Source organism: Pteropus medius, unplaced genomic scaffold (assembly GCF_902729225.1).
Source record: "Pteropus medius unplaced genomic scaffold, Ma_sr-lr_union100, whole genome shotgun sequence".
Lineage (NCBI taxonomy): Eukaryota > Metazoa > Chordata > Mammalia > Chiroptera > Pteropodidae > Pteropus > Pteropus medius.
The window spans coordinates 4,295,455-4,321,747 of NW_024352784.1; the positions used below are offsets into that span (position 1 = coordinate 4,295,455).

Genomic DNA, 26,293 nt, shown 5'->3' on the forward strand with positions numbered 1-26,293 from the left:
TGTCTCCTGGTTAATGGGAAAAAGTTGCTTGCTCTCACTGTCCTTACCACTGGTTCCCTCACCCAATGAAGTCTGCCTCCCATTTCCCCTTTTGTGCTGTCCTCCTTAATGTTAAAGCCATTGGATACAGGTTAGTCCATATGCTATTGGGCCTGTCTTAAGTGTCAGAGTGCTGACCACTCCTCTCTGAAACTCTGCTCCCACACTGCCTGTCTCCTGCCCCTCCACCTGTGACCAACTCTTCTCCTGCTCCTCTGTGGGTGTCTGTCCTGCCTGCCCTTTACATAGTAGTGATCTTTATGGTTCCATCTTGTGTGTGTGGTTCTCCCTTTCCATGCTCTCCCTGCTGCCCTTATCTATTTCCACAGATACTTATCTTCATAGCACATCTCGTCCTGAACTCCAGGCCTGGATGTCTTACAAGCACATGTCCAAAATGGAAATCTGCTCTTCTCCCCTGAAGAGGGGGAATGTAGGAATGGCAGGTACCCCTTCTCCCCATCGACACTGTCATACTGGGTGGGTGAGGGGCTGGGCAAGTCCATTTCACTCGTGCCCACTTCCCCTCCCCTTGGCTCCATCACTTGCTTTACAAAAAAAATATTAGGCAAGTCACTATAACTCTGAGCCTGTTTCCTTACATGCAAAATAGAAATGATGATACCGACTTTAAAGATTTGTGATGAATGAAAGAAAAATGTATGTTAAGTCCCTAGCACAAAGTAAATGCTCAATGAGTGGTAGTGTTCTTCTTTCCCTCTGTACCCTCCACTTCTGTTTCAACTGAGATTAAAGGTCTCATTTGGATGTAAAATATCCAAAAGATTAACCAGATAAATCAGGCTAGGCTAGACTAATAAATGTGCTCCCAACACCTGAACCCAGTTCAAAGCATTACAATTCAGAGTGCTGGTGTTAATGGGAGAATCGGAGCACCTTGTCAGGGCAGATGAGTCTTCTAAAGGGTCTACCCATGCCCCTCAGTGCATCCATGAGGGTGGTAGCCACTGCTCATGCTTACACTAGGCTGGCCTAAGCATCAGCATCCCAGAGATGGCTTCAGGGACTACTTGTGGGAAACACCAAAGGATACAGGAGGCTCTGCTTTGTGGAAACCTCTGATCTAGATGTTGCCTGCTTCTGCCTGATATCAGGGCAGTTGATGGGTGGCCTCTTATGGTTTTCCCTTTTGTTCCGGGAGGCTAGGTGTAGAGGGAATTTTTCGAAGCTATCAGCAGAGTCACTTAGTTCACTGGAGGCGGCTGCATTCTCAGCCTGGGCTGTTGGCTTGGGCTCCTGGTCCTGATCTGCTCTTGATGAGCAAGTATTGCTCTGTTGGGCTCCTGAAAGTGTCACGTGAGGGGTTAGCTGAAGGTCTGCTGAAGCAAGCTCTCCAACCCTGGCCTTAGAGCCCTCACCTTCATAAGAAACAAGACTTTGGCTAGCAGAACCCTGCCTATGCAGGTGGGAGTTGGCAGCTCTTTCTGGGCTGGACAGAAAGCTATTTCTGCCCTTGAGCTCCTCTCTGGCGCAAGGCTCTGGAGAAGGACAAGAGGGACCTACCCTCTGCATCTCATCAGGCTGAAGGCTGATGATCTCACTTGTGTCTGACATGAAACTGGACCAAGGGCTAGTTTTGTCTGTTACAGTGGTGATCTCGTTGAGTGTCCTGGGTTCAATGATGTCTTCTTCATAGTCTTCATCACTGTAGGCTGGGCCTGCCTCAGTGTCCTCACTGCTCTGCATCCTTGTAATGGGTACTGTGTTTCCCAGAGACTCATGGAACATTCCTCTTCCACTCGAAGTAGCTTCAAGAGTAGGGGGAGGTGGGGAGTCTGTGCCTTCATCTAAAACTCTTGACAGGTCTGGAGTTGTACTTTGTACTTGTGTGGCTTCTGTGTCCTGAGCATTTGGGAGAGTGGTAACTTCTCTGCTTCGACTCCTGGCTCGGTGAGAACTCAAAGATGCTTGAGAATTCCTGGTGATAGTCTGCAGATCTGAACAGCAAGATACCACTCTTATTACAAGGTAGGGCCACAGACCATTCAACTTTCCCACACTAGCCTCTAGCTTCAGAAGTATTCTTGCAATCAGATTTTGAACGAATCTTAATAGTTAATCCACCCAAGAGTCAGTGAAACTATATTCAAGGCAGTACGATTTCTAGCATTTTATTCTAATATCAGAAGACCAAAATCTAATCTATTTAGAGTTGTGGTTACATCTGTAGAAACGCTTTCAGAGACTATCTGCTCCTGCTCAGGAATTCTTGGGAGCTGGGAGTCCTGGTGGGCATGTTCACGCTTCCATTTACTTCAGTAATTACCTATATTAAAAACCAAAATGAGAATCCACTTATTTACCTATTTGATGACAACTATTAGAACTATTTATTTTACCTATAAAACAAAAGCAAGGAAATATCTATCACCCAAATGATAAGGCAAGGGAGGTTTACAGAGAAAATGGAGGCAGCATGGTGTGTTGGAAAGAGCAGAGGCTTTGGAGCTGGTCAGTCTTTGGTTCAAATCTCTACCAACTTTGGGGTCACCAGCAAACTATCCTCTCTGAGTCTGTTTATCTTTAAAATGTGATTACCACCACCCTTTTCACAAAGTTTTGGTATAAAGAATACATGAGATAAGTGAGCACATATTGTGTGACACATACATAATACATGGAAGCTACTAGTCACCTCAAATTGTTTTGGGGATAAAATGAGAGAAAATAAATGATTAAAAAGGCTTAGTAAATTATATAGGTTTACATGATTATTTGAGAGGAGAAAGGAGTTGGAGGAACATTTGACTTCCAGGGGGCAGGTGTCACAGATCCCTCATAGCACCTAACAGAGCCCTCATCCCACAGGAGGTATTGCCTGAGTTTAATACATTGACAATTTTCAGGTCTCAAAGGACAGTGAATAGATGTATGAAGAGAGAACATCCCTACCTGCAAACAGGAACAGGAACCAGGAAGTAGACTTAGTTGATCCTGGTCCTTTGGCCTGAACTACTTTCTGTCTTGGAGCAGTCTTTCTGCTTTTTATAAACCAACTTGTCCTTTAAGACCCTGCTCTACTTCATCAACTCCAGGAAGCCCTGTCAGATGCACCAAATGGACAGGATGGCTATACAGCTTTGTTTTATATGGATGTACTTAAGAATATGCTACTGTATAACTGTTTGTCTGTATAAATCTCCCATCAGATTATGAGCTTCTCAAAGGCACAGATCATATATATGTGATTCATGTTGCAATTTCAGGGCCCAGCAAAGGACCTGGCACATAGATGTAGCATAAATGAAACCCCCACTCAGTAATTCCCTCTCGAGTTTCACTCATATCTACCTGTCTAATGACTTCTTCAAAAGCATATTGAGACATAATGGAGGCAGGTGGAGTTTGTTTGTTTAAACTGGTTTCCCTGATCCAACTGTCTTTTTCAAAATTCGTTCTACTTGTGAAAAATCAGTTCTTATTCTGTCATCTCGTTGCTTAGAACTTCCCATTTTCTTCTAGGATAAAGATTAAAGTCTCAAGCTTGCCTTCAAGGCCCTCCAGCTTCAGTCCTTCAATTCCTTCTCTCTCCTTCTTTAATATATATTCCTTTAAAGGGATTCTCTATTTGCTCTTATTTTGACCCCAAACAAGGCTCCCTCTGTTTTGCTCTTATGCTTTCTTTCTGGGGGGTAGTTTCTTTGGTTGACTACAGAATGTATGCTTGATGAAAGCAGAGACAATGCCTGTCTTAGCTACCACTGTATATTCCTGAAACTAGTAACACAATAATGCCTGGCATAGTTGGTGTCCAATAAATAGCTGACTGAATATTACTTGCAAGCAAGTGGAAGCCAAAATACAGAGTATACCTCTGGGGCCCTGGCTACCAAAAGTTTAAATATCTGGGAAAAGAAGGTAGGCAGAAGGTTGGTGTCTAATATAAATATTTCCCCCTTTGAACAGAGAAAATGGAACTTATCCATTCCTGCATACAATCTATACATTCTCCTTAAGCAAAAATGACACCGAGTGCTAAAGGTGATGATCTAATTGATTTCTCAATACTCCCCAAAGCATGCCTGATATGTAAGTTTCCAGGGCTTAATGCTGGATTCTGATTCAGTAGGATGGGACAGGACACAGGAAACTGTATTTCAAAATAAGTACCTCAGGTGATTCTCACACTCAAGCAAGTCTGGAAATACTTGTTCTGGAGTGACCTCTGTTTGGGTTCACAGTGAAATTACCTAGGGAGTGATGAAAATACTGATGCCCAGATCCCATCTTAGAGCTCCTGAAGCAAATGACCTATGGTGCAGCCTGGGCATCTAGATTTTTAAAAGCTCCCTCATTAATTCCAATATACAGCCAAAGTGAGAACCACTGCTTTACGTAATTTTTCACAGGGTAGACAATGGATTACCAACATCCAGAAGAATCTAGGGTGCTTGCTAAAAATGAGGACTTGTGGGCTTTGAGAATTAGAATTTTAAATATATCTGTAGTTGATTTTTTCTGAAAATGGAGTGGCATTAGTTCAAGAACTGCTACTGAAAAGCTCATCTAATCTACCCTGCCCTTTTTTTGGTGGGGGAAAACTTCAAGAGGGAAAGGGTATGCTCAGAGTCAATTAGTAAGTCCGTGCCTGAAACCTACCAAGGTCTCCTGCCCGGGTCTCCTGCCTTTCAGGTTCAATGCCTTTTCCATTGCTCATGTTCCTGTGCTATTATAAAACTACGCCTCTCCTTGTAAAAGGAAAATGATAAATGAATAAGAAAGTAAGATAGTAAAATCTATTGGTCTCTGTTAGTCATAGGGGCTTATCTGAGGGCAGACATTCAAATGCTTTTTGAATAGATACCCAGTGACCATACTCCTCACAAACGGGGCCCTAAGCCATACCCGTGATTAAGGAGCTGACTTGCAACACCAGGTTATTGGATTTCTCCAGGATGCACTGGCTCTCAGGGTCTAGGCTGCTAGCTCCTGGCCCATGACAGTCCCTATGGTTTTCCTGGCACTCCAAGATGGTCTGAGTCTGAGGACTGAGGGGAAGAACAGGCTTGATGAGCTTCTGGCTGAAGTACCGTTGGATCTGGTCTAGCTCACTCAGATTCCTCCTGTAGAAAAAGAAGGGGAGAAGAGGACAAAAGGGTCATTCACTGGGATTACAAGCATTTTTTATGTTCTCTGATATTCTACTGCTTGAGCTAGGACCTTAAAACCTCTCACCTGGTCTATTAATACTAGGACCTCTCTCTCCAACCCACCAATTCATCCTTAATTTCTCTGACTACAGTTGTGCTGCCAGGAACAACTTTCTTCCACTTCTCTCTGGCTAATGTGATTCCTCTTCTGATGTCCAGCAAAAATCCCACCTTCCTATAGGGAACCATTCTTTTTTTAATTGGGGACCATCTATAATGTGAAATAATAACCACAATACATCTAGTTAACATCCATCACTATACAGTTACAAATTTTTTCTTTTTAAATTTTTCATTTAGAATTGACAGTCAATATTATTTTATATTAGTTTCAGGTGTACAGCATAGCGGTTAGATATTTATATAATTTACAAAGTGATCCCCTTGATTAGTCTAGAACCCACCTGGCACCATACATAATTATTACGATATTATTGACTATATTCCTATGCTGTATTTCATATCCCTGTGATGTAGGGAACCATTCTTGACCATCATTCCAATCTTCATGTCTTCTTACTGACAGAATAAGGCCTTACTCTGGGCTAACACTGACCTTTGCTACCTCATAACCATTCCTGATCCTTCAAGCAAGTGACCTCTGCTAGCAAGCCTTCCCTGACCCTCCAAGGTGGTTTAAGGGCCCCTCCTCTGTGCTCCACAGTTCTTTCTGTGCTCTTCAATCATATCACTTGTTTGTTTCACATTTATTTCCCCTGATGCACTATAAGCTCTGTGCTGATTCCTTTATATCTACTACACCCAGCATAGTTCTTGGCATGAAATAAATAAATGTTGAATGAATAAACAAACATGAATAAATTACTTTTAAAAACTTCTGTTCAAAAACCTTTAATAGGGCCACATTTATTCTTACCATTCTCCAATGAGAAATCACACCAATCACAACCACCATTTGCACAGAATTTTGTTTTATGCTTTCAGATACATTATTTTGTTTAATTCTCAGCCTATCAGTTGAAATAAATAACTATTGTTTTACAAATAAGAAATTTGAGAATCAGAGGATTTAAGTGATTTGTCCACAGCGAGTAGTAAGTAGTACACAGCTACTCAAAATTTGGGACTCCAAGTCTTGGGCTTTTTCCATAATAGATGGGCCCTGTCCCAGCTATGTTTGCTCCTGTCTCACAGGTCTGAATGCTGGAACCTGAGTTCAAGCTACTCTCCTTGCTTTGTCCACATTTTATTCAACTTTTAAGGTGCACATATTTATCCTTTTCAAAGTTTATCACTCCAAATTACTCAGCTACCTCTCCCTTAAACTCCTTCGCTCTTGACATCTCCATCAACCTGCTGTCTTGGATTTTCCTTTAGTTTTCTCATTATGAGTTAGTTTAGTTTCCCTAACTAGGCCATGAGCATCTGGTAATAGAAGATATTATCTCACTCTTTCCTATTTCTCTAGTGTACTCAATGTGCCTTATACAATTGGCACAACATAGACACTATATACCTGTGAAGTAAACCAAAAAGCTTTCTATCCTTTTGTTAGGAACAGTCTACATGTCTTAGAATTAACTCCAAATCAAATGAGAGGACAAAGCTTGTCCTTATTCTGTCACTAGAAGTCATGACTCTATCAAATCACAATGGATTTACTTAGGTGTCTATATCTGGGTATATGCCACAAGGAATATGCCTATAGCAGAAACATATGTAATAATGATATAACAAATGTAAACATGGTGGAGCTTTAGAAAATATGCAAATACAACCAGCCTTGTCAGAGATTCTGGATATAGAACCTACTAATATCAAGCTACAATTTTCTCATCTGTGAAAAAGGTTAATACTTGCCCTGCAGGCCTCACAGGACTCAAATGAAATAGTTTTAGGGCTTTGTGAATCCAAGGAAGTAATGCAAAATTGGTATTATCTTGGTTCCTCTCCATTTGGTAGAAAATTCATCTAGAGCAGTGGTTCTCAAAACCTGGCAGCATCAGTATCACCTGAGAACTTATCAGAAATGCAAATTCTCAGGCCCTAATGAATTGAGAACTGTACAGGAGGGTCAGAGCTATCACTGTTTTAACAAGTCCTTTCATGTGATTCTGATACACACTGAATTTTGAGAACCACTGCTCTAGGGCAGTGGTTTTAAGCCTGGTGACTTGGCCCTGAAAAGACATTTGGTAACGTGTGGGAACACAACTAGGAGAGGTGCTACTGGTGTCTGGTGGACAGAGTCCAAGGATGCTGCTAAATATCACAAGACAGGTCCCACATAACAAAATATTTGGCCCAAAAGTCAACAGTGCTGAGGTTGAGAGAAACTGCTTTAGGTGAAGGAGAGTTTCTTTTTCTCTTTTCTCAGTGAGTTCTAAAATATGTGATGAGAATAACCCAATAAAATGCAGCCATACCATGATGCTCTTACTTAAATAGCCTCCAGTCTCTAGCTAAGAATCTAAAATGAGAATCTGAACATATTACTTACTTGTAATGTAAGTCTGAGCAGTTTTCCATAGTTTATAGAATAACTGCTCAATCCTTTTTAACCCATGTTCCACCATCAAAAATACTTTGCCAATCTTTCTTTTCTGAGCTTGCTTTATGAAACCAAATAATAGGTTAGTTTTTTCCAAATAAAAAAATTTTTAAATATTTTTTCCTCAAACTTTACACACACTCTTCCTCCTCTCCCCACCACTTTCTACTTGAGAATCATTGTTTTAAAAGTTCAAACTCTTAGTCTGATATTCTAGGCCCTTCAAGATCTGACCCCTACAGAACTCAACCCGTTTCTTAATGTTATGTTCAGTTTTATCTTAATTACACTGCTGGTATTTCCTCATACTGGACTATGCCTCTGGGCCTTAGCATGTTTCTTCTGCACAGAATGCCCTTCGCATTTGTTGACCTGTTCCTTCAAAGACCATTTAAAGAAGTCCAAATGTGACTTCTTTAAATCTTACCAAGACCATACTAGAATGTTATTCATTTCTCCATCTACCCTCAGCCAGGAAATCTGTAGCTCTTATCCCACATTATTATCATTATCTGGCAATATGGCTATCTCCTTCACAGGGAATGGCAGAGCCAGAATTGGAAGTCAAGTCTACCTGGCTCTGAAGCCAAGTCTTTCCCACTGCACCACACTCCCTACTAGATAATCCAGGGGTGGATCCAGATGATCTGTAATGGCCCTTTCAATTCCCACAGTGCTTCCCTGGCTCAGATGCTGACTAAACTAAGAAAGAGACAGGGAAAGCATTAACAGTACAGATGCTGGTCTGGAAGAATCCAGTGGTTGTGAGGATAAAGAGAGTGGGCAGAATGAGGCTTTGTAACCTGTAAAGTAGATGAGAGACTGTGTAGATATGAGGGTAGTTATCATTAAGCTTGGTGAATAATCTTAAGTTCCTATATTTAAAGGTCCCTGAGCTGAGACAGATTCATCTATGAGGAATCCTGTGAGGCTCCAGGGTCATCCTAGACACTACTGTGCACAAAAGGCCCTATTAAACCTCCCAGAGTAGTGGTAGCTAATGCAAGAGCTGTACTGCAGGTTGCCACTGCCCATTCACCTTGTGCTCCACTATGGTTTCTTGTGTCTTTTCTCAGCAGAGGGACTCACCTGAGAGAAGTCAAAATGGAAGGATGGGAGGACAACGGCGATGTGGTCAGTTTGTCTCTACTTGGCAAGATTGCCTCTCCCTGTTGCAGGGATTCATGAAATCGGCGGATGTTCTGCACGTGCTCTTCATGGCGTGATGCCTGGTTTCTTGCGGTACTGCTTCTGTTAGAAATAAATGAGGGCAAATAAACGCCTAACCAAGGAGAAAACTCCTAGTATGACAATGAATAAATCAACTTCCTGAAATGGTTGGGAACCACTAACCATAGTTCCAGATTCATCAACAATTGCTTGGATTACAACTATCTCTTAAATAATCTTGCCTTTAGTCTTACCCATTCCCCTTTAATAAATTCTCCACATTATAGCCTGAGTGATTTTTTAAAAACATGGAATAACATGAAATAACAATAACAAAAACAACATTTATGGAGTTCTTATTACGTGCCAAGCACTGTTCTAAGCATTCAATATGTACTAACTTATCACCATCATTCTTTTCTAGCTTTGGCTTCTCTTTTTTATCTATAGAACAAATTTCAAATTCCTTAGCATGGTATTCAAGAACTTGACCCCAGCAATAACCTTCCTTTTTAATAACAGCTTCATTAAGCTATAATTCACATATACAACTCACCCATTTAAAGTGAAAAATTTAATAGCTTTTAGTAAATACAGGGTTGTGCAACCATCATCACAATCAAATTTAGAACATTTTCATCATTTTCATCACCTCCAAAAGAAACTCTAAACCCATCAGCAATTGCTCAGTATTTCTTCTTCCCTTCCTAACCCCTACCCAAACCTCCTAGCCCTAGGCAACTGCTAATCTGCTTTCTGTCTCTACAAATTTGTCTAATCTGGATAGTTCCTATAAATAGAATCTTATAGAATGTGCTCTTTTGTGACTGGCTTCTTCCGTTTAGTATAATGTTATCAAAACTTCATCCACGTTGTAGTACATATCAGTACTTCATTCCTTCTCATGGCTGAATAATTTTCCATTGTATAAATAAATCACATTTTGTTCGTGTACTCATCAGTCAATGGACATTTTGGGTGTTCCTATTTTTTGGTTATTAGAAATAATGCTGCTACATTCGTGCATAAGTTTCTGTGTGGACATAGTTTCCATTTTTCTTGGGTACACACATACATACATACATACATACATACATACATACATACATACATACATACATACATACATACATACATACATATGCTTAGGAGTGAAACTACTGAATCATAAGGTTACCCTACGTTTAACCTTTTAAGGACTTGCCAGACTGTTTCCCAAAGTGGCTGTACCATTTTAAAATCTCATTGGCCATGTATAAGAGTTCAAATTTCTTAACATCCTCCCTAACACCTACGATATTTGTCTTTTTGATAATAGCCATATAATCATATACTGGGTGTAAAGTGGTATTTCATTATGGTTTTCATTTACATTTCAAGTATGTTTTCACTGGCCATTTGTATATCTTCTTTGGAGATATGTTTATTCAGATTACTTGCCCATTTTTAACTGAGTTATCTGCTTTTTATTATTGAGTTGTAAGAATTCTTTATATATTCTGGATACAAGTCCCTTATAAGAATTATGATTTGCAATATTTTCTCTCATTCTATTGGTTATTTTTTCACTTTTTGAGGGTATTGTTTGTAGCATGAAAGTTTTTAATTTTGATAAATTACATTTATTTATTTTTTTGTTGCTTCTGCTTTTAGTATAATATCTGAAGAATCACTGCCTAGTCCAAGGTCATGAAGATTTACCCCTACATTTTCTCTCAAGAGTTTTATAGTTTTAGCTCTTACATTTAGATATATAATCTATTTGGAGTTCATTTTTATATATGGTGTGAGGAAGGGATCCAACTTCAATCTTTTACATATGATAATAAACATTGTTCCAGCACCATTTGTTGAAAAGACTATTTTTTCCTCATTAAACCATCTGGGCATCTTTGACATCATGCTGTCCTTGGCACAAGGATAGCATGATGTCAAATTCTATTCCACTGATCTATATTCCTATCCTTATTCCAGTATCACACTATTTTGTTTACTGTAGCTTTGTAGTTTTGAAATCAGGAACTTTGTTCTTCTTTTTCAAGATTGTTTTGCCTATTCTGTGTCCCTTGAATTCTCATATGAATTTTAAGACTAGCTTGCCCATCTCCATAAGGAATCCAGCAGAGATTGTGCTGAATCTGTAATTTAGGGAGTACTGCCATCTTAATAATATTGTCTTCCAATCCATGAATATGGTGTCTTTCTATTTATTTAAACCTTCTTTAATTTCTTTCAAAAATGTTTTAAAGTTTTCAGAGAATAAGTCTGTACTATTTTTGTTAAATTTATTCTTAAATATGTTTATTCTTTTTGATGCTATTGCAAATGGAATTGTTTTTCCAATTTCATTTTGGACTATTCATTGCAGATGTATAGACATATAATTGATTTAGTATGTTATGTTTTAAAAGTTACTCAGTTTAAATTTCTAATGGTAAACAATTGATAGATATAACCTACATATACAAACCTCTTTGAAGGCATCAATTTTTAAGAGTATAAAGGGGTTCTGAAGTAGGTATGTTTGAGAACTACTGCTTTACCAGAATATAACCAATATATAATAAACTTTACATATTTAAAGAGTACAATGTGATGAATTTTGACATATATTTACATCTAAGGAAAGTATTACCACATCAAGATAATGTACATATCCAACAGCCCTAAGTTTCCTTCCATCCTTTGTAATTCTTTCCTCCTTGCTTCATTCATCCTGCTTTGTCCCTAGGCAACCACTGATTTGCTTTCTGTCACTATAGATTACTATGCATTTTATAGAATTTTACATAAAAGAAATCATATACTATGTATTTTTTCCCAGCATAATTATTTTGAGATTAATTTTGTTGTATATCAATAGTGCCTTTTTATCTGTGAGTGTAGTCCATTGTATGAATATACCACAATTTGGCTAGCCTTGGATGGATGGATAGTTTAGAATATGTCATTTTGATATGTCCCCTTTGAAGGAGGTACAGACATTTTTATGTAGACAAAAAGCAAACTATTAAACTTTTAGCTTTTACAATTATTAAATAGTGGCCTCACCATTGATCTATATATATTTCTATCCTTGTACTAGTATCTTCATCCTACCCATGTGTCTCACTGATTGGCTATGATCAAAGTAACACCTATAACAGAGAAATTATCTACACCTGGGATTTAGGATTTGGCAGACACATGGGCTCCCTTTATGCAGAGGGTAGAGGCTCTCCTTCACATGGTGAGCAGGTAGAAAGCTACACAGCACAGAAATGACCCTTAGAGTAGTTAAGCAGTATTAGAGAATGTGTTTCTTGGAATATATTTAGGTTCTACTCAGTAACTGCTGCTGTAGAAGTAGCTGCTATAAGGGAAGGTCCCCATCTTCTCCCTGAAGTGGAAAGACACTAGAAAGACTGGAGGAGGCAGGGGGATTTCAAATGGCACTAGGGCCTAGAAGGGACCAGGGCGGAAAGAAGCAATCTTATTCTGAGACCCTGCCCTTTGACAGAACGGAATACGCTCTAGCTGTGATATCCATATGCATATCCATTTGCATTGGTTGGCTTGGTGAAAAGGATGGGCCTGTTGCTTTTTACAAAATAACCTGGAACATATATTTGGGAGGGAAAGATCATATGTTTCTCACATAGCTGATGACTGATTTTAGGGATAAAGGTTATAGGCCTCTGAGGAAAATAAAAAGGTGTCCCTTGCATTGAAGTTATCCTTTTGATAGCAGTAAAAGTTCTAGTTCCCATATTATAAAAACTTTATTTTCATAAGGTCTTGGGATTCCCAGGGGTTTGACAGAAGGTCAAAAAAGCTCTTTCCCTGTCTCTAGTTTCCTCCTCTCATAAAGGAAAGAAAGAAATGACAAACCAGTTCTCACACTTCCACTCTCTGACACCATTTCTTTCTATCAGCAAGAAATCACTCACCTCCCAGGAGAGGAGAAATCAAGCTCCTTTGATGATGTGTGAGCAAGTTGTTCTGGGGTCTGTCTTGCAATGCAGCTGGGGAATGCAGCATACATATCAGAGATAGGGAAGGAAAAGGGACTGTATTTTGGGATCTGTAGAAGCGATGAGAAAAATGGTATATTTGTCACGACAAATCCTTTTGGAACAAGGTAGTAGAAAAATCTGCAAAATTTATTGTATGTGTATAAGCATATTTTACTGAGTATCTTCTCAGTATTATTATCTCAGTACATATCTCGTAATTTACTGAATATGTCTTGAACACTGTACTAAGCAATTTATATCTATTTTCTTATTTAAACTTCACAATAATCTTATGAGGTAGGTACTAATATTATTCTCATTTTATACAGTATGCTATCCAATTGCTTTTTATTACTTTATCTATATTTGTGCTCTTGTTCCTCCAGTTAGTTTGTAAACTCCCAGCTGTATATCATCTTACATATACTTCACATGAGAATAATCTGGCTGCGCTATTTCTTTTCTCATGATTACCACGGTTGATGTGAAGAAAAGACCTTACAATATAGGGACCATTTAATTCTTTGTCATTTTCTCATGTGTTCATTCATGCATGTATTCATTCATCCACTATTTAGCAATGCCCACTCTGCTAGACCCTGGGCCAGGCATGTGGGATAAAAGAGATGAAAAAAAGTCTTTGCCTTGATAGAATTACCCTATCTGGGACAGTCTGGAAAACTCTCCTTTCCTTTATAGGTAAATTCCCTAAAAGAGTCGTCTCTGCTAACTATCAATTCCTCTCTTCCCATTCCCTCTCTTTTAATTATTTTTTTTTATGATAGACCAGTGATTTTAATGTAATAGTTTTTTAAAAAGTTCGATCAATATGGTTTCAGATTCCATACTACAACTAATCTTATTTTATTTAAAAACTAAGATATAATTCATATCTTATAAAGTTCACCCTTTGAAAGTGTTCAGTACAGTGAGTCTCAGTATATTCAGAGATGTACATTGTACATCCATCTATGTAGTTCCAGAACATTTTTCATTACCCCCAAAAGGTCATGAGATCATTATGAGACACAAATATATAAAGTGTTCTGTAAGCTGGAAAGTACCAATCACATGAAAAAGATCTTCTTATAGGTTTTACTCAGTAGATCCCTTACTGTTTAAGGATGTGAATCAGGACACATACCAGTGATCCTTGGGTCTCCACAACACGTCTTGCTTGCCTTTCTTCTTTGAAGTGCATCAAACTCTCCAAAGGGGAGACAGCAACTTTTATTTGCCCCTGGCACTCTCCACTGAAGTCTGTGATGTTGTACCAGCCACAGACAAACTGGAAGCCAGAGAGAAGCGGGGAGAGGTCCACCGAGGCAAAGCCAATCACCCTCTCCTCATCTGTAGAAAAGAGAAGAACTGGGCATTGTGGCTGGGCATGTTCTGCCACTGAGATTAAAGGCTATCTACACACAGAGGAACTGACTCGGGGAGGAATCAGTGATTCCCAAACCAACAGAAAAGACAAATAATGAGACTGACTCGGGGAGGAATCAGTGCTTCCAAAACCAACAGAAAAGACAAATAATGAGGATGAGAGAGACAATGACAATCTGCTTTCACTGTTATGAATTCCCTTTTTGTATGGAAGGGAAAAGCTGACAGAGTAGAGTTTTATTCTCTTGATACAAACAACTGGAAAACACCCCTTAAACAGAAGAAAAATCGTTGTCCTTGGAATTATGAGAAATTTACATTTTCCTATTTATACTTGTCTGTATTTTCAAAAATTTTTATAATATACATATATTTTATATTTAAAAACAAAAGTGACATAAATCTCAAAAGAGAGACAAATAACTCTCTGGAAAGCCAGCACAGGGGTGCAAAATGAGCTTGGGCTCTGGTTCATAAGGGGGCTCCTTTTAATAACTGAAGATCCTTCTTGGCTGGAAAAGCTACCATTCAATGACCTTCATTCTGAGACTCACTGCTTCTTATTTCTCATTTCTGACATGAAAGTAGCTGGGGATAAACACTCCAAGTTCCTGTTTTATATAGGCTTCATCCTCTACACAGAATATCAAAGGCTAACTCTACCAAACATGGACACAATTCTCAGTTTTCAAATTGCTAAATAAATCAAGGGATGCAAATTTTCAAGAGTGGTCATGAGTTTCTCAGTTCCTTGCGCACACTGCTGGTGAAACTGAACTCATCACATACTGTCTAATATTTGTTTACACAGCTTGCTCTTCTTTAGACTGGGACCTACCAAAAAGCTGAGACCAGATACTTTTAAGTTCCCTACACTCTCTGTACCTGGCATAACAGCTTCCCACATCATGAAGAAATTGATAAACATCCACTGAGAACATGAATGAACTGGTCAATGTAGACTGGGACAAAGTAGCAGTGTGCCACAACAGCAATCTGAGCATGGCTTTGAACTGAACACATACTACTTTAACTCCCTGAGCCTCAAGTCTCCAATATATCAGAAATACTGTATCTGATTTAAGATCCCTTTCAACTTGGATAGTCTTAGATTCTAGGAATGCTTAAAGTTGTATTCCCCAGAGTAGATAATTCTTATCTACTGGGGATGAAGAGTGATGGCTCAAGCCATTAATCTGCACTCCCAAGATTTGTTATAGCTTTGCAAAGAAAACTAATCTTGCTTTCTTTGGTTATTGGAAATGTAACTTGTTCTTGATATACTCTAACTTTAGGTCTAGGTAACACCACTTGGAGGGTTCTGCCTAACATGAAAGCACTACGCCCCAAACATACTTAAGCAGAAATCTGATTAAGTTGATCATCGAGAAAGACAATAGCTTTGAAGAGCTAAATTTAACATCAGACTTAGCAGGACGACTTACCATTCTCCCTTTGCAGTTCTAGTCATCTTGAACTTCTCTCATGCTCTTTCTTTACTCTAGGCTTTTGTATTTGCCATTCCCTCTGACTATAGTATGTCCTGCCCCTTCATTTCTCAGTTTACGTATGTATGCTTCAGGAAGCCTAATCTGACATCCTAGGTTAGCTGTCCCCTACCAGATCACCCTGTATCTGCCTAATCACACTATACTGTTAGACTACAAGCTCTGTGAAATCAGAGACCATAGTCTCTCTTATTTTACTTTTGTATCCCTAGCACTCAGCATAGTGAAGGTTATATAGCCAGTCAGAACTGGGTCAAATCCTAGCTCCATCAATATTTAATAGGTCTATGACCCCTTAGTCAAGCCACTAAACTTCCTTGGGCCACAGCTTTTATATGTACAAAACTGAACTAATTATATTGTTACTTTGCAGGATTAGAGATCTTTGTAAAGCTCTTAGCGCAGTGTCATTTGCTAATAAAAACAAAAAATGAGATGGTGTTAATACTAAGTATCAGACATTCATTTAATTCTCCCAAAACCCTATGATGTAAGTTCTATTACTATCCCTATTTTATAGATAAGGAAACTGAAGCACAGAGAAGTCATTCATCTAAGGTCTTACTACCTTGTAAAGGGCAGAACTGGTATTAGAATTCAAAGATTGTAGCTTCAGAGTCTGTACTCTTAACACTGTTGTATTATGCCTCTTAATAAATGATAGCTAAGTAAAACTAGGTTCAATGACCATGATGTCAGCACCTCTGTCCTGGGGAGTTTCTTAAAACAAGTAAGGACAAGCTGTCAGATGCTAATCTTGTATGCTGCCTGAAAGTGCTAGGGTCTTGGTTTATAAGCCCGAGTAAACAGAAGGCATAACATCATACAAAAGGGGGAAAATCACTTGTGTATAGCAGGCTGTACATTATGATAGTTGAGATACAACTGGAAAGATTTAAATGTACTTAGATTTCTGCACTAAGCACATAGTTAAGCAAAATGAAATGATTTCTAAGGATTTAAATTTCAGTGGCATCCTGTGGAATTCCCTAGAACACATATACTTTCTCAGCACCATCAGTGCCATTGCTGCACTTGGTTAAAAAAAAGGATTAGCAAACTGTCAAGAGGGTGTGAGCTTATTTTTACAACCAGACAGGATAGAGTTCATACCTCCTTTGTGCCAAACTTTGAAGACCAGAGTTTGTTGTGGGTCCAAAAGAAGCTCTTTTGATAGCCTAATAAGAAAAACAACCACCATAAATGAACCGTGCAGGAAGTCTCTGTAGTATGAAACCTAGGTTTGAAGACTATTTCATAGCTGACAAAGCACTTTCCTAACACTTTCATGGTCAACTTCTAGGATACATTTTAATTTTCACAGTTAAAAGGAGGAAATGGAAGCTCAGAGAGATGAAGTAACGTGCTAACACTTGAAAATAAGTCCCTTGATGTAAAATTTCCCCTTCAATAGTGTCTGCCACATTTAAACTCTGTTTCTCAAGACAAGGGAGGGAGTATGAAAAGGGAGCTCCTCAACATGTAATGAACAGTTTTATTGGAGCAGGTGAGGATTCTCCTTGTGCCATGTGTGTGGGGGAACAGTGACAAGGTAGGAAGATGTAGAAAAAGAACATTCATTGAGTGCCTATGTTGGGCCGGGAATGGTGTAAAGTGTTTCATTTACATGTAATCTGCACACAAACCTGTGACATGGGCATTATTCTCCTTGTTTTAGAGATGATGAAGCTGGGCTCAGAGAGGTGAAGTGATTTTCTCAAAGTCATATAAGAGTCAGTAAGCGGCAGAGCTAAGATTTGAACCCAGTTTTGCCTGACTCCAAAGAAGCAAGGCACCAAAATAAGAAATTGATTTGGTCTACAGCCATGCCACCCTGAACAAGCCTGATCCCATCTGATCTCGGAAGCTAAGCAGGGTTGAGCCTGGTTAGTACTTGGATGGGAGACCACCTAGGAAGACCAGGTGCTGCAGGCGTAAAAACTAATAAAAAAAAAAGGGATTGTAAACTGACAAGGTCCTTGCAATCTGTGAGGTCAACCAAGGGTTGCCTGCCTAAAAAAAAAAAAAATTGATTTGGAATTCACTTAGCACCTCTAATATATTTTATGACATGAATTACAGTTTTAAAGTATAAAGATTTGGAAAGTTCCAAACCACGTATCACCACTCTAAGGAGCAAGATAGAGAACAAAGGCAAATCAAGAGATTTAATTTCCTTCCCCAGATACCACCTGGGAATTAAAGTGAGTCTATTTTAAGTTCAATGAGAGGGACTGTGCTAAAGTGAAACAAATACTGTGTGAGTTTTAGATTCTAGCCAGGGGTCAAAATACTTGCCTCTGAATTCCATCTACTGTTGTCACCTGAGTGACCCTGAACCTGGTTTTCCTTGAGATCTGGGTTTCTTATCTGTTAAATGGAATTTTATCATCTACCTACAAGGTTGCTAGGAGAATCAAATAAAACAATTTTGTGACAAAGGAATGGTAAACAGTACCATTATTCACTTTTCTTCTAATCTTGGCTTTCCTGCCTACAGATTATGTAACCTCCCTGGGATACAGTCTTCTTAACTGTAGCATGACTGACAGGATTCAACCTCCGATTTTTTGAGCCTTCCATAGGAGATCTAACATTTGTTGTATACCTAACATGTACCATGAGGTAGTTTTACTAAATATCATCTAGTTTAAACCTCACAATAACCCCGTGATTTACTTCACTTTATAGATGAGGAATCTGAGGCTCAGAAATGTTATGTAACTCGTTCACATAGCTAGTAAATGACAGATGGGGTTGGAGGCCAAGCCTCTCTAGTTCCAAAGCCAAGGCTCTTTTCACCACACCAGAAATCTTTTCTAAGGATGTACAATCCATAACCTTTGCTGAGATGAGCTCTCTCTGCCTTCTTCACCTGGATATCTTATATATATTCTTCCACACTTAGCTGAGGTGTCTTATTTAAGAAGCCTTCCCTGAACTTGCAGGGAATAGGGAGCTCAGGGCAGCATGTGCCACTTTATGTAATTTTGAAGTTTATCTTAATCTTCATATATGTCCCACTCTGATCTAGGCACTGGGAATTAAAGATTAAGGTCCTCACTGAATAGTTTTTGAGGTTTATTGAGCAAAGTTAAAAAAAATCACAACAAAACTTTTAAACCACTGTTGTCTATGGATTTATAAGCACTGGGATTAAATAACTGCTTGATCAGGACAGCATTTTTCAGGTCTGCTCAATATCACTGTGTCTGTTATAATCTGAGTTTGTTTCGTGGAACAAAAGGTATATTCTGGAAGGCTGATAGAACATCATAAAATACAAACCTTGATTGCTGTTGAAAATTCCAGATGGGAGAATCTGTGTTTTCAACCACTTGGGTATAGATAGGAGATGGCTCATCAGCTGTTGTAAAAGATACGCAACAACTGGGTATCGATACTTTCCGCTCTGTCAAGGGGCTCCCTGAAACAGAAGAAAATGGAGTGACTGCACTTTAGTGTACCAAAAAGAATGCGTTGGAAGCCTCCCATTATACAGGCACAAGCGAGACCATTCCTAGCCTTTTCCTACCTTTGGGTCTTTGCTTGAGCTACTCCCTGTAGTTGAAATGCTTCTAACATCTTTTCTGGTACTGAAACTGTCCTATCAAGGCTCAGTTCATAAATATTCCCAGACAAGAAATAACTTCTCTCATCTTGTACTTTATGGGGTGATGGAAAATACTGGACTGAGAGGCAAAAAAAACCTGCAAAAAGCCCTAGACTTAAGAGCCAGATAATCAATTATCAGCTCTGCCATATGTATTCTGTGTGACCTTGGGCAAGGCCTGTCTAGGCCACAGCTTCCTTAAATAGGGCATATGATACTTATACCTATTAAAAATAATAATAGTAGGTAACATTTAGAATATATCACTTACTATGTGCCAGATACTGTTCTAAGTACTACATGTGTATTAACATCTTTAATCCTTACAACAACCCTATGAGGTAGTTATCACTATTATTCCCATTATATAAATGAAGAAAACTGGGGTACAGAAAGATTAAACATTTATTAAATGGTCACATATTTAAAAAATGGTAGAACTCAAGCTTTCTGGTTCCAAGATTCCAGGCATCAACTATATTGCCTCTACTAGAGTTAACAAATATAAAACACTGAGTACTGTGCTGGTATTAATTTTTATGAGATAGGGTTTCCAATGTAGGATACTCAGTCATTTATTCTTTATTAAAACAATATAAAATGAAGATAGCTGATGATATCAGATAGTTTGAGTTGTCCAATAAGATAACCACTCACCAAACATGGGTAGTAGCTACCATACTGGAGCACAGATATAGAATATTTCCATCACAGTACAAAGATCTTTTGGACAGTACTGAATAACAGAGACTCTATAAACTCCGTAAGATCCCTTAAGGCTCTAAAACACAATAAATCTCAGATTTACAGATGAAGGAAAGAGAACAGAAAAAAACAGAAGAAAATAAATATGTCTTAAACATTATTTCTGTGATTCAGAGGAATAAATTCTGTATATGGATTCTAACTGGTTTATCTTCTTTCTACCTGTTGAGCTCAAGTTTTCTCCAAATTCACACTCCCACTTCGCCTTGTGAAGTTAATCTTTGAGGCTCCACCCTGTTCCTTCTCTATCTGGCTGCTCCTTTCATTAATTACTTTTCCAAAGACCTCAGGCTACTCAGTGGACAGAAAGCAATCTGATAAAAAAAAATTCATACTCAGGAATTGCTGATTTTACTCCCTTCCGCAAACAGTGTAACATTTAATAAGAAATCTTAAAAAGATAGACTATAGCACCATCTACCTCAGAAACCTCTCCACTCTCTAGAATCTCTGATCTTTCAAACTTCAACTTTCTTTTAGGGAAACTGAAGTACTAGCAACTTTGCTCTGATGTATTTTCCTCAACCAAAACAATTTCCATTAGATTAGACCAATTCTCTTCAAACTTTCCCACCAAGTAACAAATAATCCAAAGAAAAGTAAATACTAAACTCTGGAGTGTTGGGGTTCTGCTGCCTTGAAAGAGCAACAATAAGTATGATATTTCATAGCAGCCTTGTATTTTATCTAAAAATCCACGAGGCTTTCATATTATCTTTCATGATATAGCCCTAATTATTTAAATTAAAAACATTTTCTCTCAAATCTTGGTAAAAAATTGACATATCTTGTTATTTAATCTTTTGAGTTCTTACGCCTCAGAGTATACAACCAGACCACGTGGCATTACTTTTTAGATTGTCTTACTCGAGTTAATTAATAAAAAAATAAAATGAGTGATGAGGAGAGAAAGGGAGCAGAGATTTTGCAAGGAGGCCTTGGGAAAGAGAACAGAAGAGGAGGAAGACAAATGCTAGCCTTAGAAGTGAGATCTGATGGTGTCTGCGAAGCAGAAGGGAGGTGAGGCATGTGTAAGAGTTGCCAACAAAGCAGAACCTGGAGAATGATGAATCAGGAGGCAGAAAAGCCTTAGAATCAAAAAAGCACTAAAGATACAAAGAAGAACTATATAAGGGAAAAAATAAAACAAAAAAAATCACAGACTACACAACATGGCAAAATAGTTTATAACCATATTCTTGAAAGAGCTGGAAAAAATGATTCTAATAAAATGGTAGTAAGCAAAGAATAGTTAATGTGAATGGGTAATATAGTACCCATCGTTAAAAAAGTAAACTGTACAAATTAGCACTAAGAGTACCTTTACCTAGTAAACCATCATCTTAAGTTTTATTTTAGGGAAACTAAACAGTATTTATGTGGACTGACTTGCTCAGCACCCACCCCCACCTACTTTTACTGTATTGTATTCCTTTACTATAAAGATTGAAAGGGTTAACAACTATATTTCCAGACACTCTTGCAGCTAGAGTATGGATACAAATTGGCCTCTATCAATTGGATGCCATCAAAACAGATTTGGAAGGCAGACATGAGGCAGAGGACATCTTCCTTTTCCTTCTGCTTTCCTTCTTCTTGCTAGTATCAAGAATGACATTGAGTTTTCTGCTCCAGGGTTTCATCTCTGGGTCCCTAGAGTTAACTAATAAAAAAAGAAAAGGGTTCCCAGAGGTCCTATGGGAATAGTGATGAGGAAAGTTTTGGCATTGTATTCTGAAATTAAAATATCTAGTGGTTAAGTTTAGCCTAAAGCCCACTCCTTTAGCCCTTCCAATGACTTGAAGTAACTTAATATTCTGTATTAAACTCCTTTCTGTTTAAAATAGCTGGAATAGGTTGTTTCCTATAACTGGACTCTCCCTGATACAGTTTTCATTCATCTCTCTCTCTCCCATTTTCCTTAGTAGGTTTCAAGCTTCTCAATTTATTTCTTCTAATAAAATGTCATAAATCTTCACAGCTAGGGAGAGATCATTAATTTGCCTCTATGCTGGCAGTTTCTACAGTATTCTATAATAATCTGTGTGTCTGTGTTCCCTTACTAGACTATGAGCTCCTTGAATGTACAGAGTAGGCCCCAGGCCATTATTAAAGGTCTTCAGACTCCCCATTGCCCTTTGCCTATAGATGGTTTGCCAGGGTTGGAGAGAAAAAGCTACTTTGTTTGTAGTGTACACTAGCAGAGGACAGCAACATCTGCTCAGTAAAGTTCTGAGATCAGTAGAGAGTACCAATTGCAGTTCTGAGAGGAAGGACTCCTAGATTCTTAGAGATGATCTTGTTGACCATGACATTTTACAGCTGAGAAAAAGAGAAATGGGATTTCCTAAAGTAACAAAGCAAGTTAATGGCTCAGTTAGGGCCAGAACCCAGTCTTCTGACTCCTATTCCAGAACTTTCTACTACATCATCATTTGGCAGGCACATTTCAGAGATGATGAGCAGGTCTGTACTCTCAGAGTCCAGCACAGTGCCTGACTGACACACAAGTGTTTGTAGGGGGAAGGACTACATAGGCTTATCACTGAAGGGCACGAATCAGGATATAAAAGAAACTTCTGAAAGTCAGATGTCCACCCTGAAGCTTGCCCTGACCTGACTAATGTACAGAAAGAGGGCAAACAATAAGTGATTTACAGGCCTGTAACTCATGCCAGAAATATGAGAGGTGTTAAGTGTCATATTCACAATCAAGAGGGCATTACATTTGTTTAGCTGCATTGTGAAGATCAAAGTGCTGCGATACAGAAACAACACACAGTCCCTATCTGCAAGGGACAGAGGGTCTAGTGGAGTGACATGTTGACATTTTCGGTACAGAGTAATAAATGATATGAAGGAGAAAAACTGTGTGGGGGTGGTGATATGGGGAAGTGCTGAAAACAATGGCAGGTTTTCTGCTAACAGGGATAGTTAGTAGGCTTCAAAGTTTTGCAGTCACTTTAGTCAGCTCTTGAAAGATGATGAGGAGCATATCTGCTGAATAAGAGAGGAAAAGGCATTCTAGGTAGAGGAAACAGCATAGTCAAAAACTTAATATTAGAGAGAATGGGGCACTGGCAAAAAGCAGAGTTGAAGCTAAGAAATAATGAGAGATGAAGCTGGAAAGACTGAGTAGGTCACATGTATGGCACTTTGTGTGCTATGTCACCAAGACTGCAGGTGATACGAAGCAAATAAACATTTTTTTTTAATGTTTATTTTTTACGCCTACAGCACCTGGTCTTCCTACGTGGTCCCACCCAAGTACTAACCAGGCCCGACCCTGCTTAGCTTCCGAGATCAGATGGGATTGGGCTTGTTCAGGGTAGCATGGCTGTAGATGCAAACAAAATATTTTAAGTGGAGAGAGGAGGGTTAGATTTGTTGACTGAAATATAAACTCCATGGCAGAATGTAAAAGATATTGGAAGCAGTAGCCATCGAGAGGCTATCTCAACAGTCCAAGTTTCTAATAAGCAGGGTGGCTGTGAGAATGGAGAAAAGGTGATAGACACTTTCTAAGAAGCCATGATCCTAAACTCTGTATTAGACACAGTGGGAAGTTAAAAAAATTCTTATGACTTATCCTTTGTTAAATTCCCCATAAGCAACTTTCCCTGAGGAGAGGCTATGTAGGAAATCACAGAATAAGGAGAAAGCATCTGAGCAAGGCCTCAGATCCATCTACTTCTTCATTTAACAAATATTACCACTTATTATATATCAGATATAGTTTTAGGTGTTGGGAACTCAGCAGTAAATAAAACAAGACAAATAAAAAATCTCTTGTTTCTGTAGGACTTATGTTTTTCTAGGAAAGAGAAAATAAACCAGATATACTATTTAAGTTTACGAACAGAAATAAAGCAGGAAAGAGGGATAGAAAATGTTGCGGAAGAGCTGCAACTTTAGATGGGTGGCCAAGGAAAGCCTTGCTGAGACAAAATGATTTCAGTAAAGACATGCCTGAAGTGAAAAATACTCCAGGCAGAGGAAAGTCGATCCAAAAACCCCAAGGCAGGAGTTTGCCTAGTGTTAAAAAAAAAAAAAAAGAGGGCTGGTGAATGAGAAGAGCATAAATGCCAGTGGAGTGGGTAGAGTATTGTAGCTGGAGAAGAGAAAAACGAATTTAGGCTTAGAAAGGTGTATGAGCTAAGGGTCAGAAATTACTTGTTTGTTATGGTAGGAAGGGAAAGGAAGGGAAGCACTGCTGGAGAAAAGTCACCACTGTGCTGTGCACAGCTATCTAAATTCATGTCAATTAGTTTTAGTCGAGCCCTTGCTGCTGCCCAGCAATTTTCTCACTTATCTCTTCATGATACCCTATAGCTCCCTTGCAATGACCTTCAGTTCCAGCCAGAGGATCAATTGTTATTGTATCCTCCATGCCCTGCCCTCCTCCCCTACCAAACAAGCCTAGAACATACACTTTTGCACTTTAATATCTTTGTTCAAGCTGAAATAACCACTCAGAATTGCATTCCTACTTTTTGAAATCCTATTCATTTAAAAAGTTTTCCTGATTTCTTAGGCATATCTGATTTCTCTGTTTCTAAACTCTATAGACACTGTTAAGTTGTATTACCTTTTGGCCCTCAGAGCATTCTGCTTCATATATCATTAACTGTGTAGTTGCTAATCCCCTTAACCCTGTTATCAGCTCTTGGAGGACAGAAATTATGTAACATTTGCTCTGTACTCTCTGTACCTGGCACTGGCCCTGCACAGATTTACTACTTGCTGAATTTAACCACCATTCTTGCAATGTAAGCACAGGACTGGGTATGCGATACATGCCCACCCTGGGCTTGACTGACTGGTAAATACAGAGTGTAGACAGAACTAACTGGCAAGCACAGCTATATCTTGTACCTGAGAGGCAGAATGGTATAAAGGAAAGAGCATAGGGTTCGGACCCAGACCGAACTGGATTAAATTTTGGCTTTGCAGAACTTATTAACTTCATAACTCACGTCACTTTATCTTTTTGAGCCTCAGTTTCCCCATTTATAAAGTGGGTATGTACTGTAATCTATTCATACCAAAACTCCACTTGTGGTAAGGATTAAATGAGATAATTAATATACAAAAATGAGAACAGAACTTGACACAAGGAGATGCTCAATAAATTATTGTCAAATTACCTTGCTAAATCATATTTTAAAAACAGAACTCACTGTCTAACTGAAAAGTTACAGGTATATTCCACTTTTTGTAACATGGGACTCCCTTGAAAATGAGATATAAACCATATTTTTGTACATCAAATTTTATTTTCAAAGCAACAACACAAAACCAAAAGAAACTTGTAAAAATCAAAGCTTCTATGTACTTTCCTTAAATTCATTCATCTATTGATTTTTCTCTTTAAAAAAAAATCTGTTTTAATATATCAACTTGTCAAAAATAGGCTGCTTTGGTGGGAAAATAAAAAAGCAAAAGTTATTTCTCAATTTTGTTACTCATCTGGAATCTCGATATTTCTAAAACAGCAAAATAAGACTGCAGAAGACTTTGTCCTGAGATAAAACATTTCAGGGTCTCTGTCACACAATTATGAGAAGATCATTCATTATACATAGGGGTCATTATCAGAGCTTATAATCTTGGGAGTAATGTCTGTTGGTGGTGTGTATGGATGGGTTGAAATCGGAATGAAAGATAAACAAGTTACTGTGAGCATGAGTGTTGTTTCTGTTCCAACGCAGCACAAATTGAGAGAGGCCAATACAGAGATGATAGGAGCCAAGTAGGGAGGCTAAACCAAAAGATTTATATTGAAACTTCTAGACTCATAAGACTATGGTTTCTGGCTCTCATAGCCATCACATATCTCAGAATTGTTAATCCTAGCCATTTATAGATGAGAAATTCAAGACACAGAGAGAGATAATAACGTAGTCAAAGTCACACAAACACACAACTTATTGGTTGGGAATACAGAGCTAAATATACCTCTACCAGAATGTAAGCTCCACAAGGCATGATTTTTGTCTTTTGTTCATTGCTTTATCCCCAGTACCATGGACAGTGTTTGCAGAGAGCAAATATTAAAAAGCTTTGTTGCTAAATGAATGAATGATGAATGAACGAATAAGATGAGCTTAAAGAGCTCATATCTAGTGGAGAAG

The 26,293-nt window shown here is 38.6% G+C and overlaps 1 protein-coding gene, 1 non-coding gene and 1 pseudogene across 7 annotated transcripts in view; 1 reads left to right on the forward strand and 2 right to left on the reverse strand.

The window, feature by feature from the left end:
• The window catches only part of C2CD3 (C2 domain containing 3 centriole elongation regulator), a 113,894-nt gene that overhangs the window by 14,586 nt on the left and 73,015 nt on the right, over positions 1–26,293 (reverse strand). For 5 of the 6 annotated variants that reach the window (XM_039848025.1, XM_039848026.1, XM_039848028.1 and 2 more), the window contains exons 25-31: positions 19,070–19,208; positions 16,895–16,959; positions 14,032–14,237; positions 12,822–12,955; positions 8,812–8,973; positions 4,906–5,123; positions 1,094–1,997 (exon numbers count right to left, since the gene is read on the reverse strand). In XM_039848025.1, coding sequence (XP_039703959.1) covers positions 1,094–1,997; positions 4,906–5,123; positions 8,812–8,973; positions 12,822–12,955; positions 14,032–14,237; positions 16,895–16,959; positions 19,070–19,208 — 1,828 coding nt within the window. Of the gene's footprint in view, positions 1–1,093; positions 1,998–2,155; positions 2,327–4,905; positions 5,124–8,811; positions 8,974–12,821; positions 12,956–14,031; positions 14,238–16,894; positions 16,960–19,069; positions 19,209–26,293 lie in introns of those variants that run through there. The other variant, XM_039848030.1, reaches the window with a different exon arrangement.
• LOC120590646 (5S ribosomal RNA) lies at positions 17,598–17,716 on the forward strand. Its single transcript, XR_005649738.1, has one exon. It is a non-coding gene; the product is annotated as a 5S ribosomal RNA (ribosomal RNA).
• On the reverse strand, positions 23,388–23,504 carry LOC120590736 (uncharacterized; annotated as a pseudogene).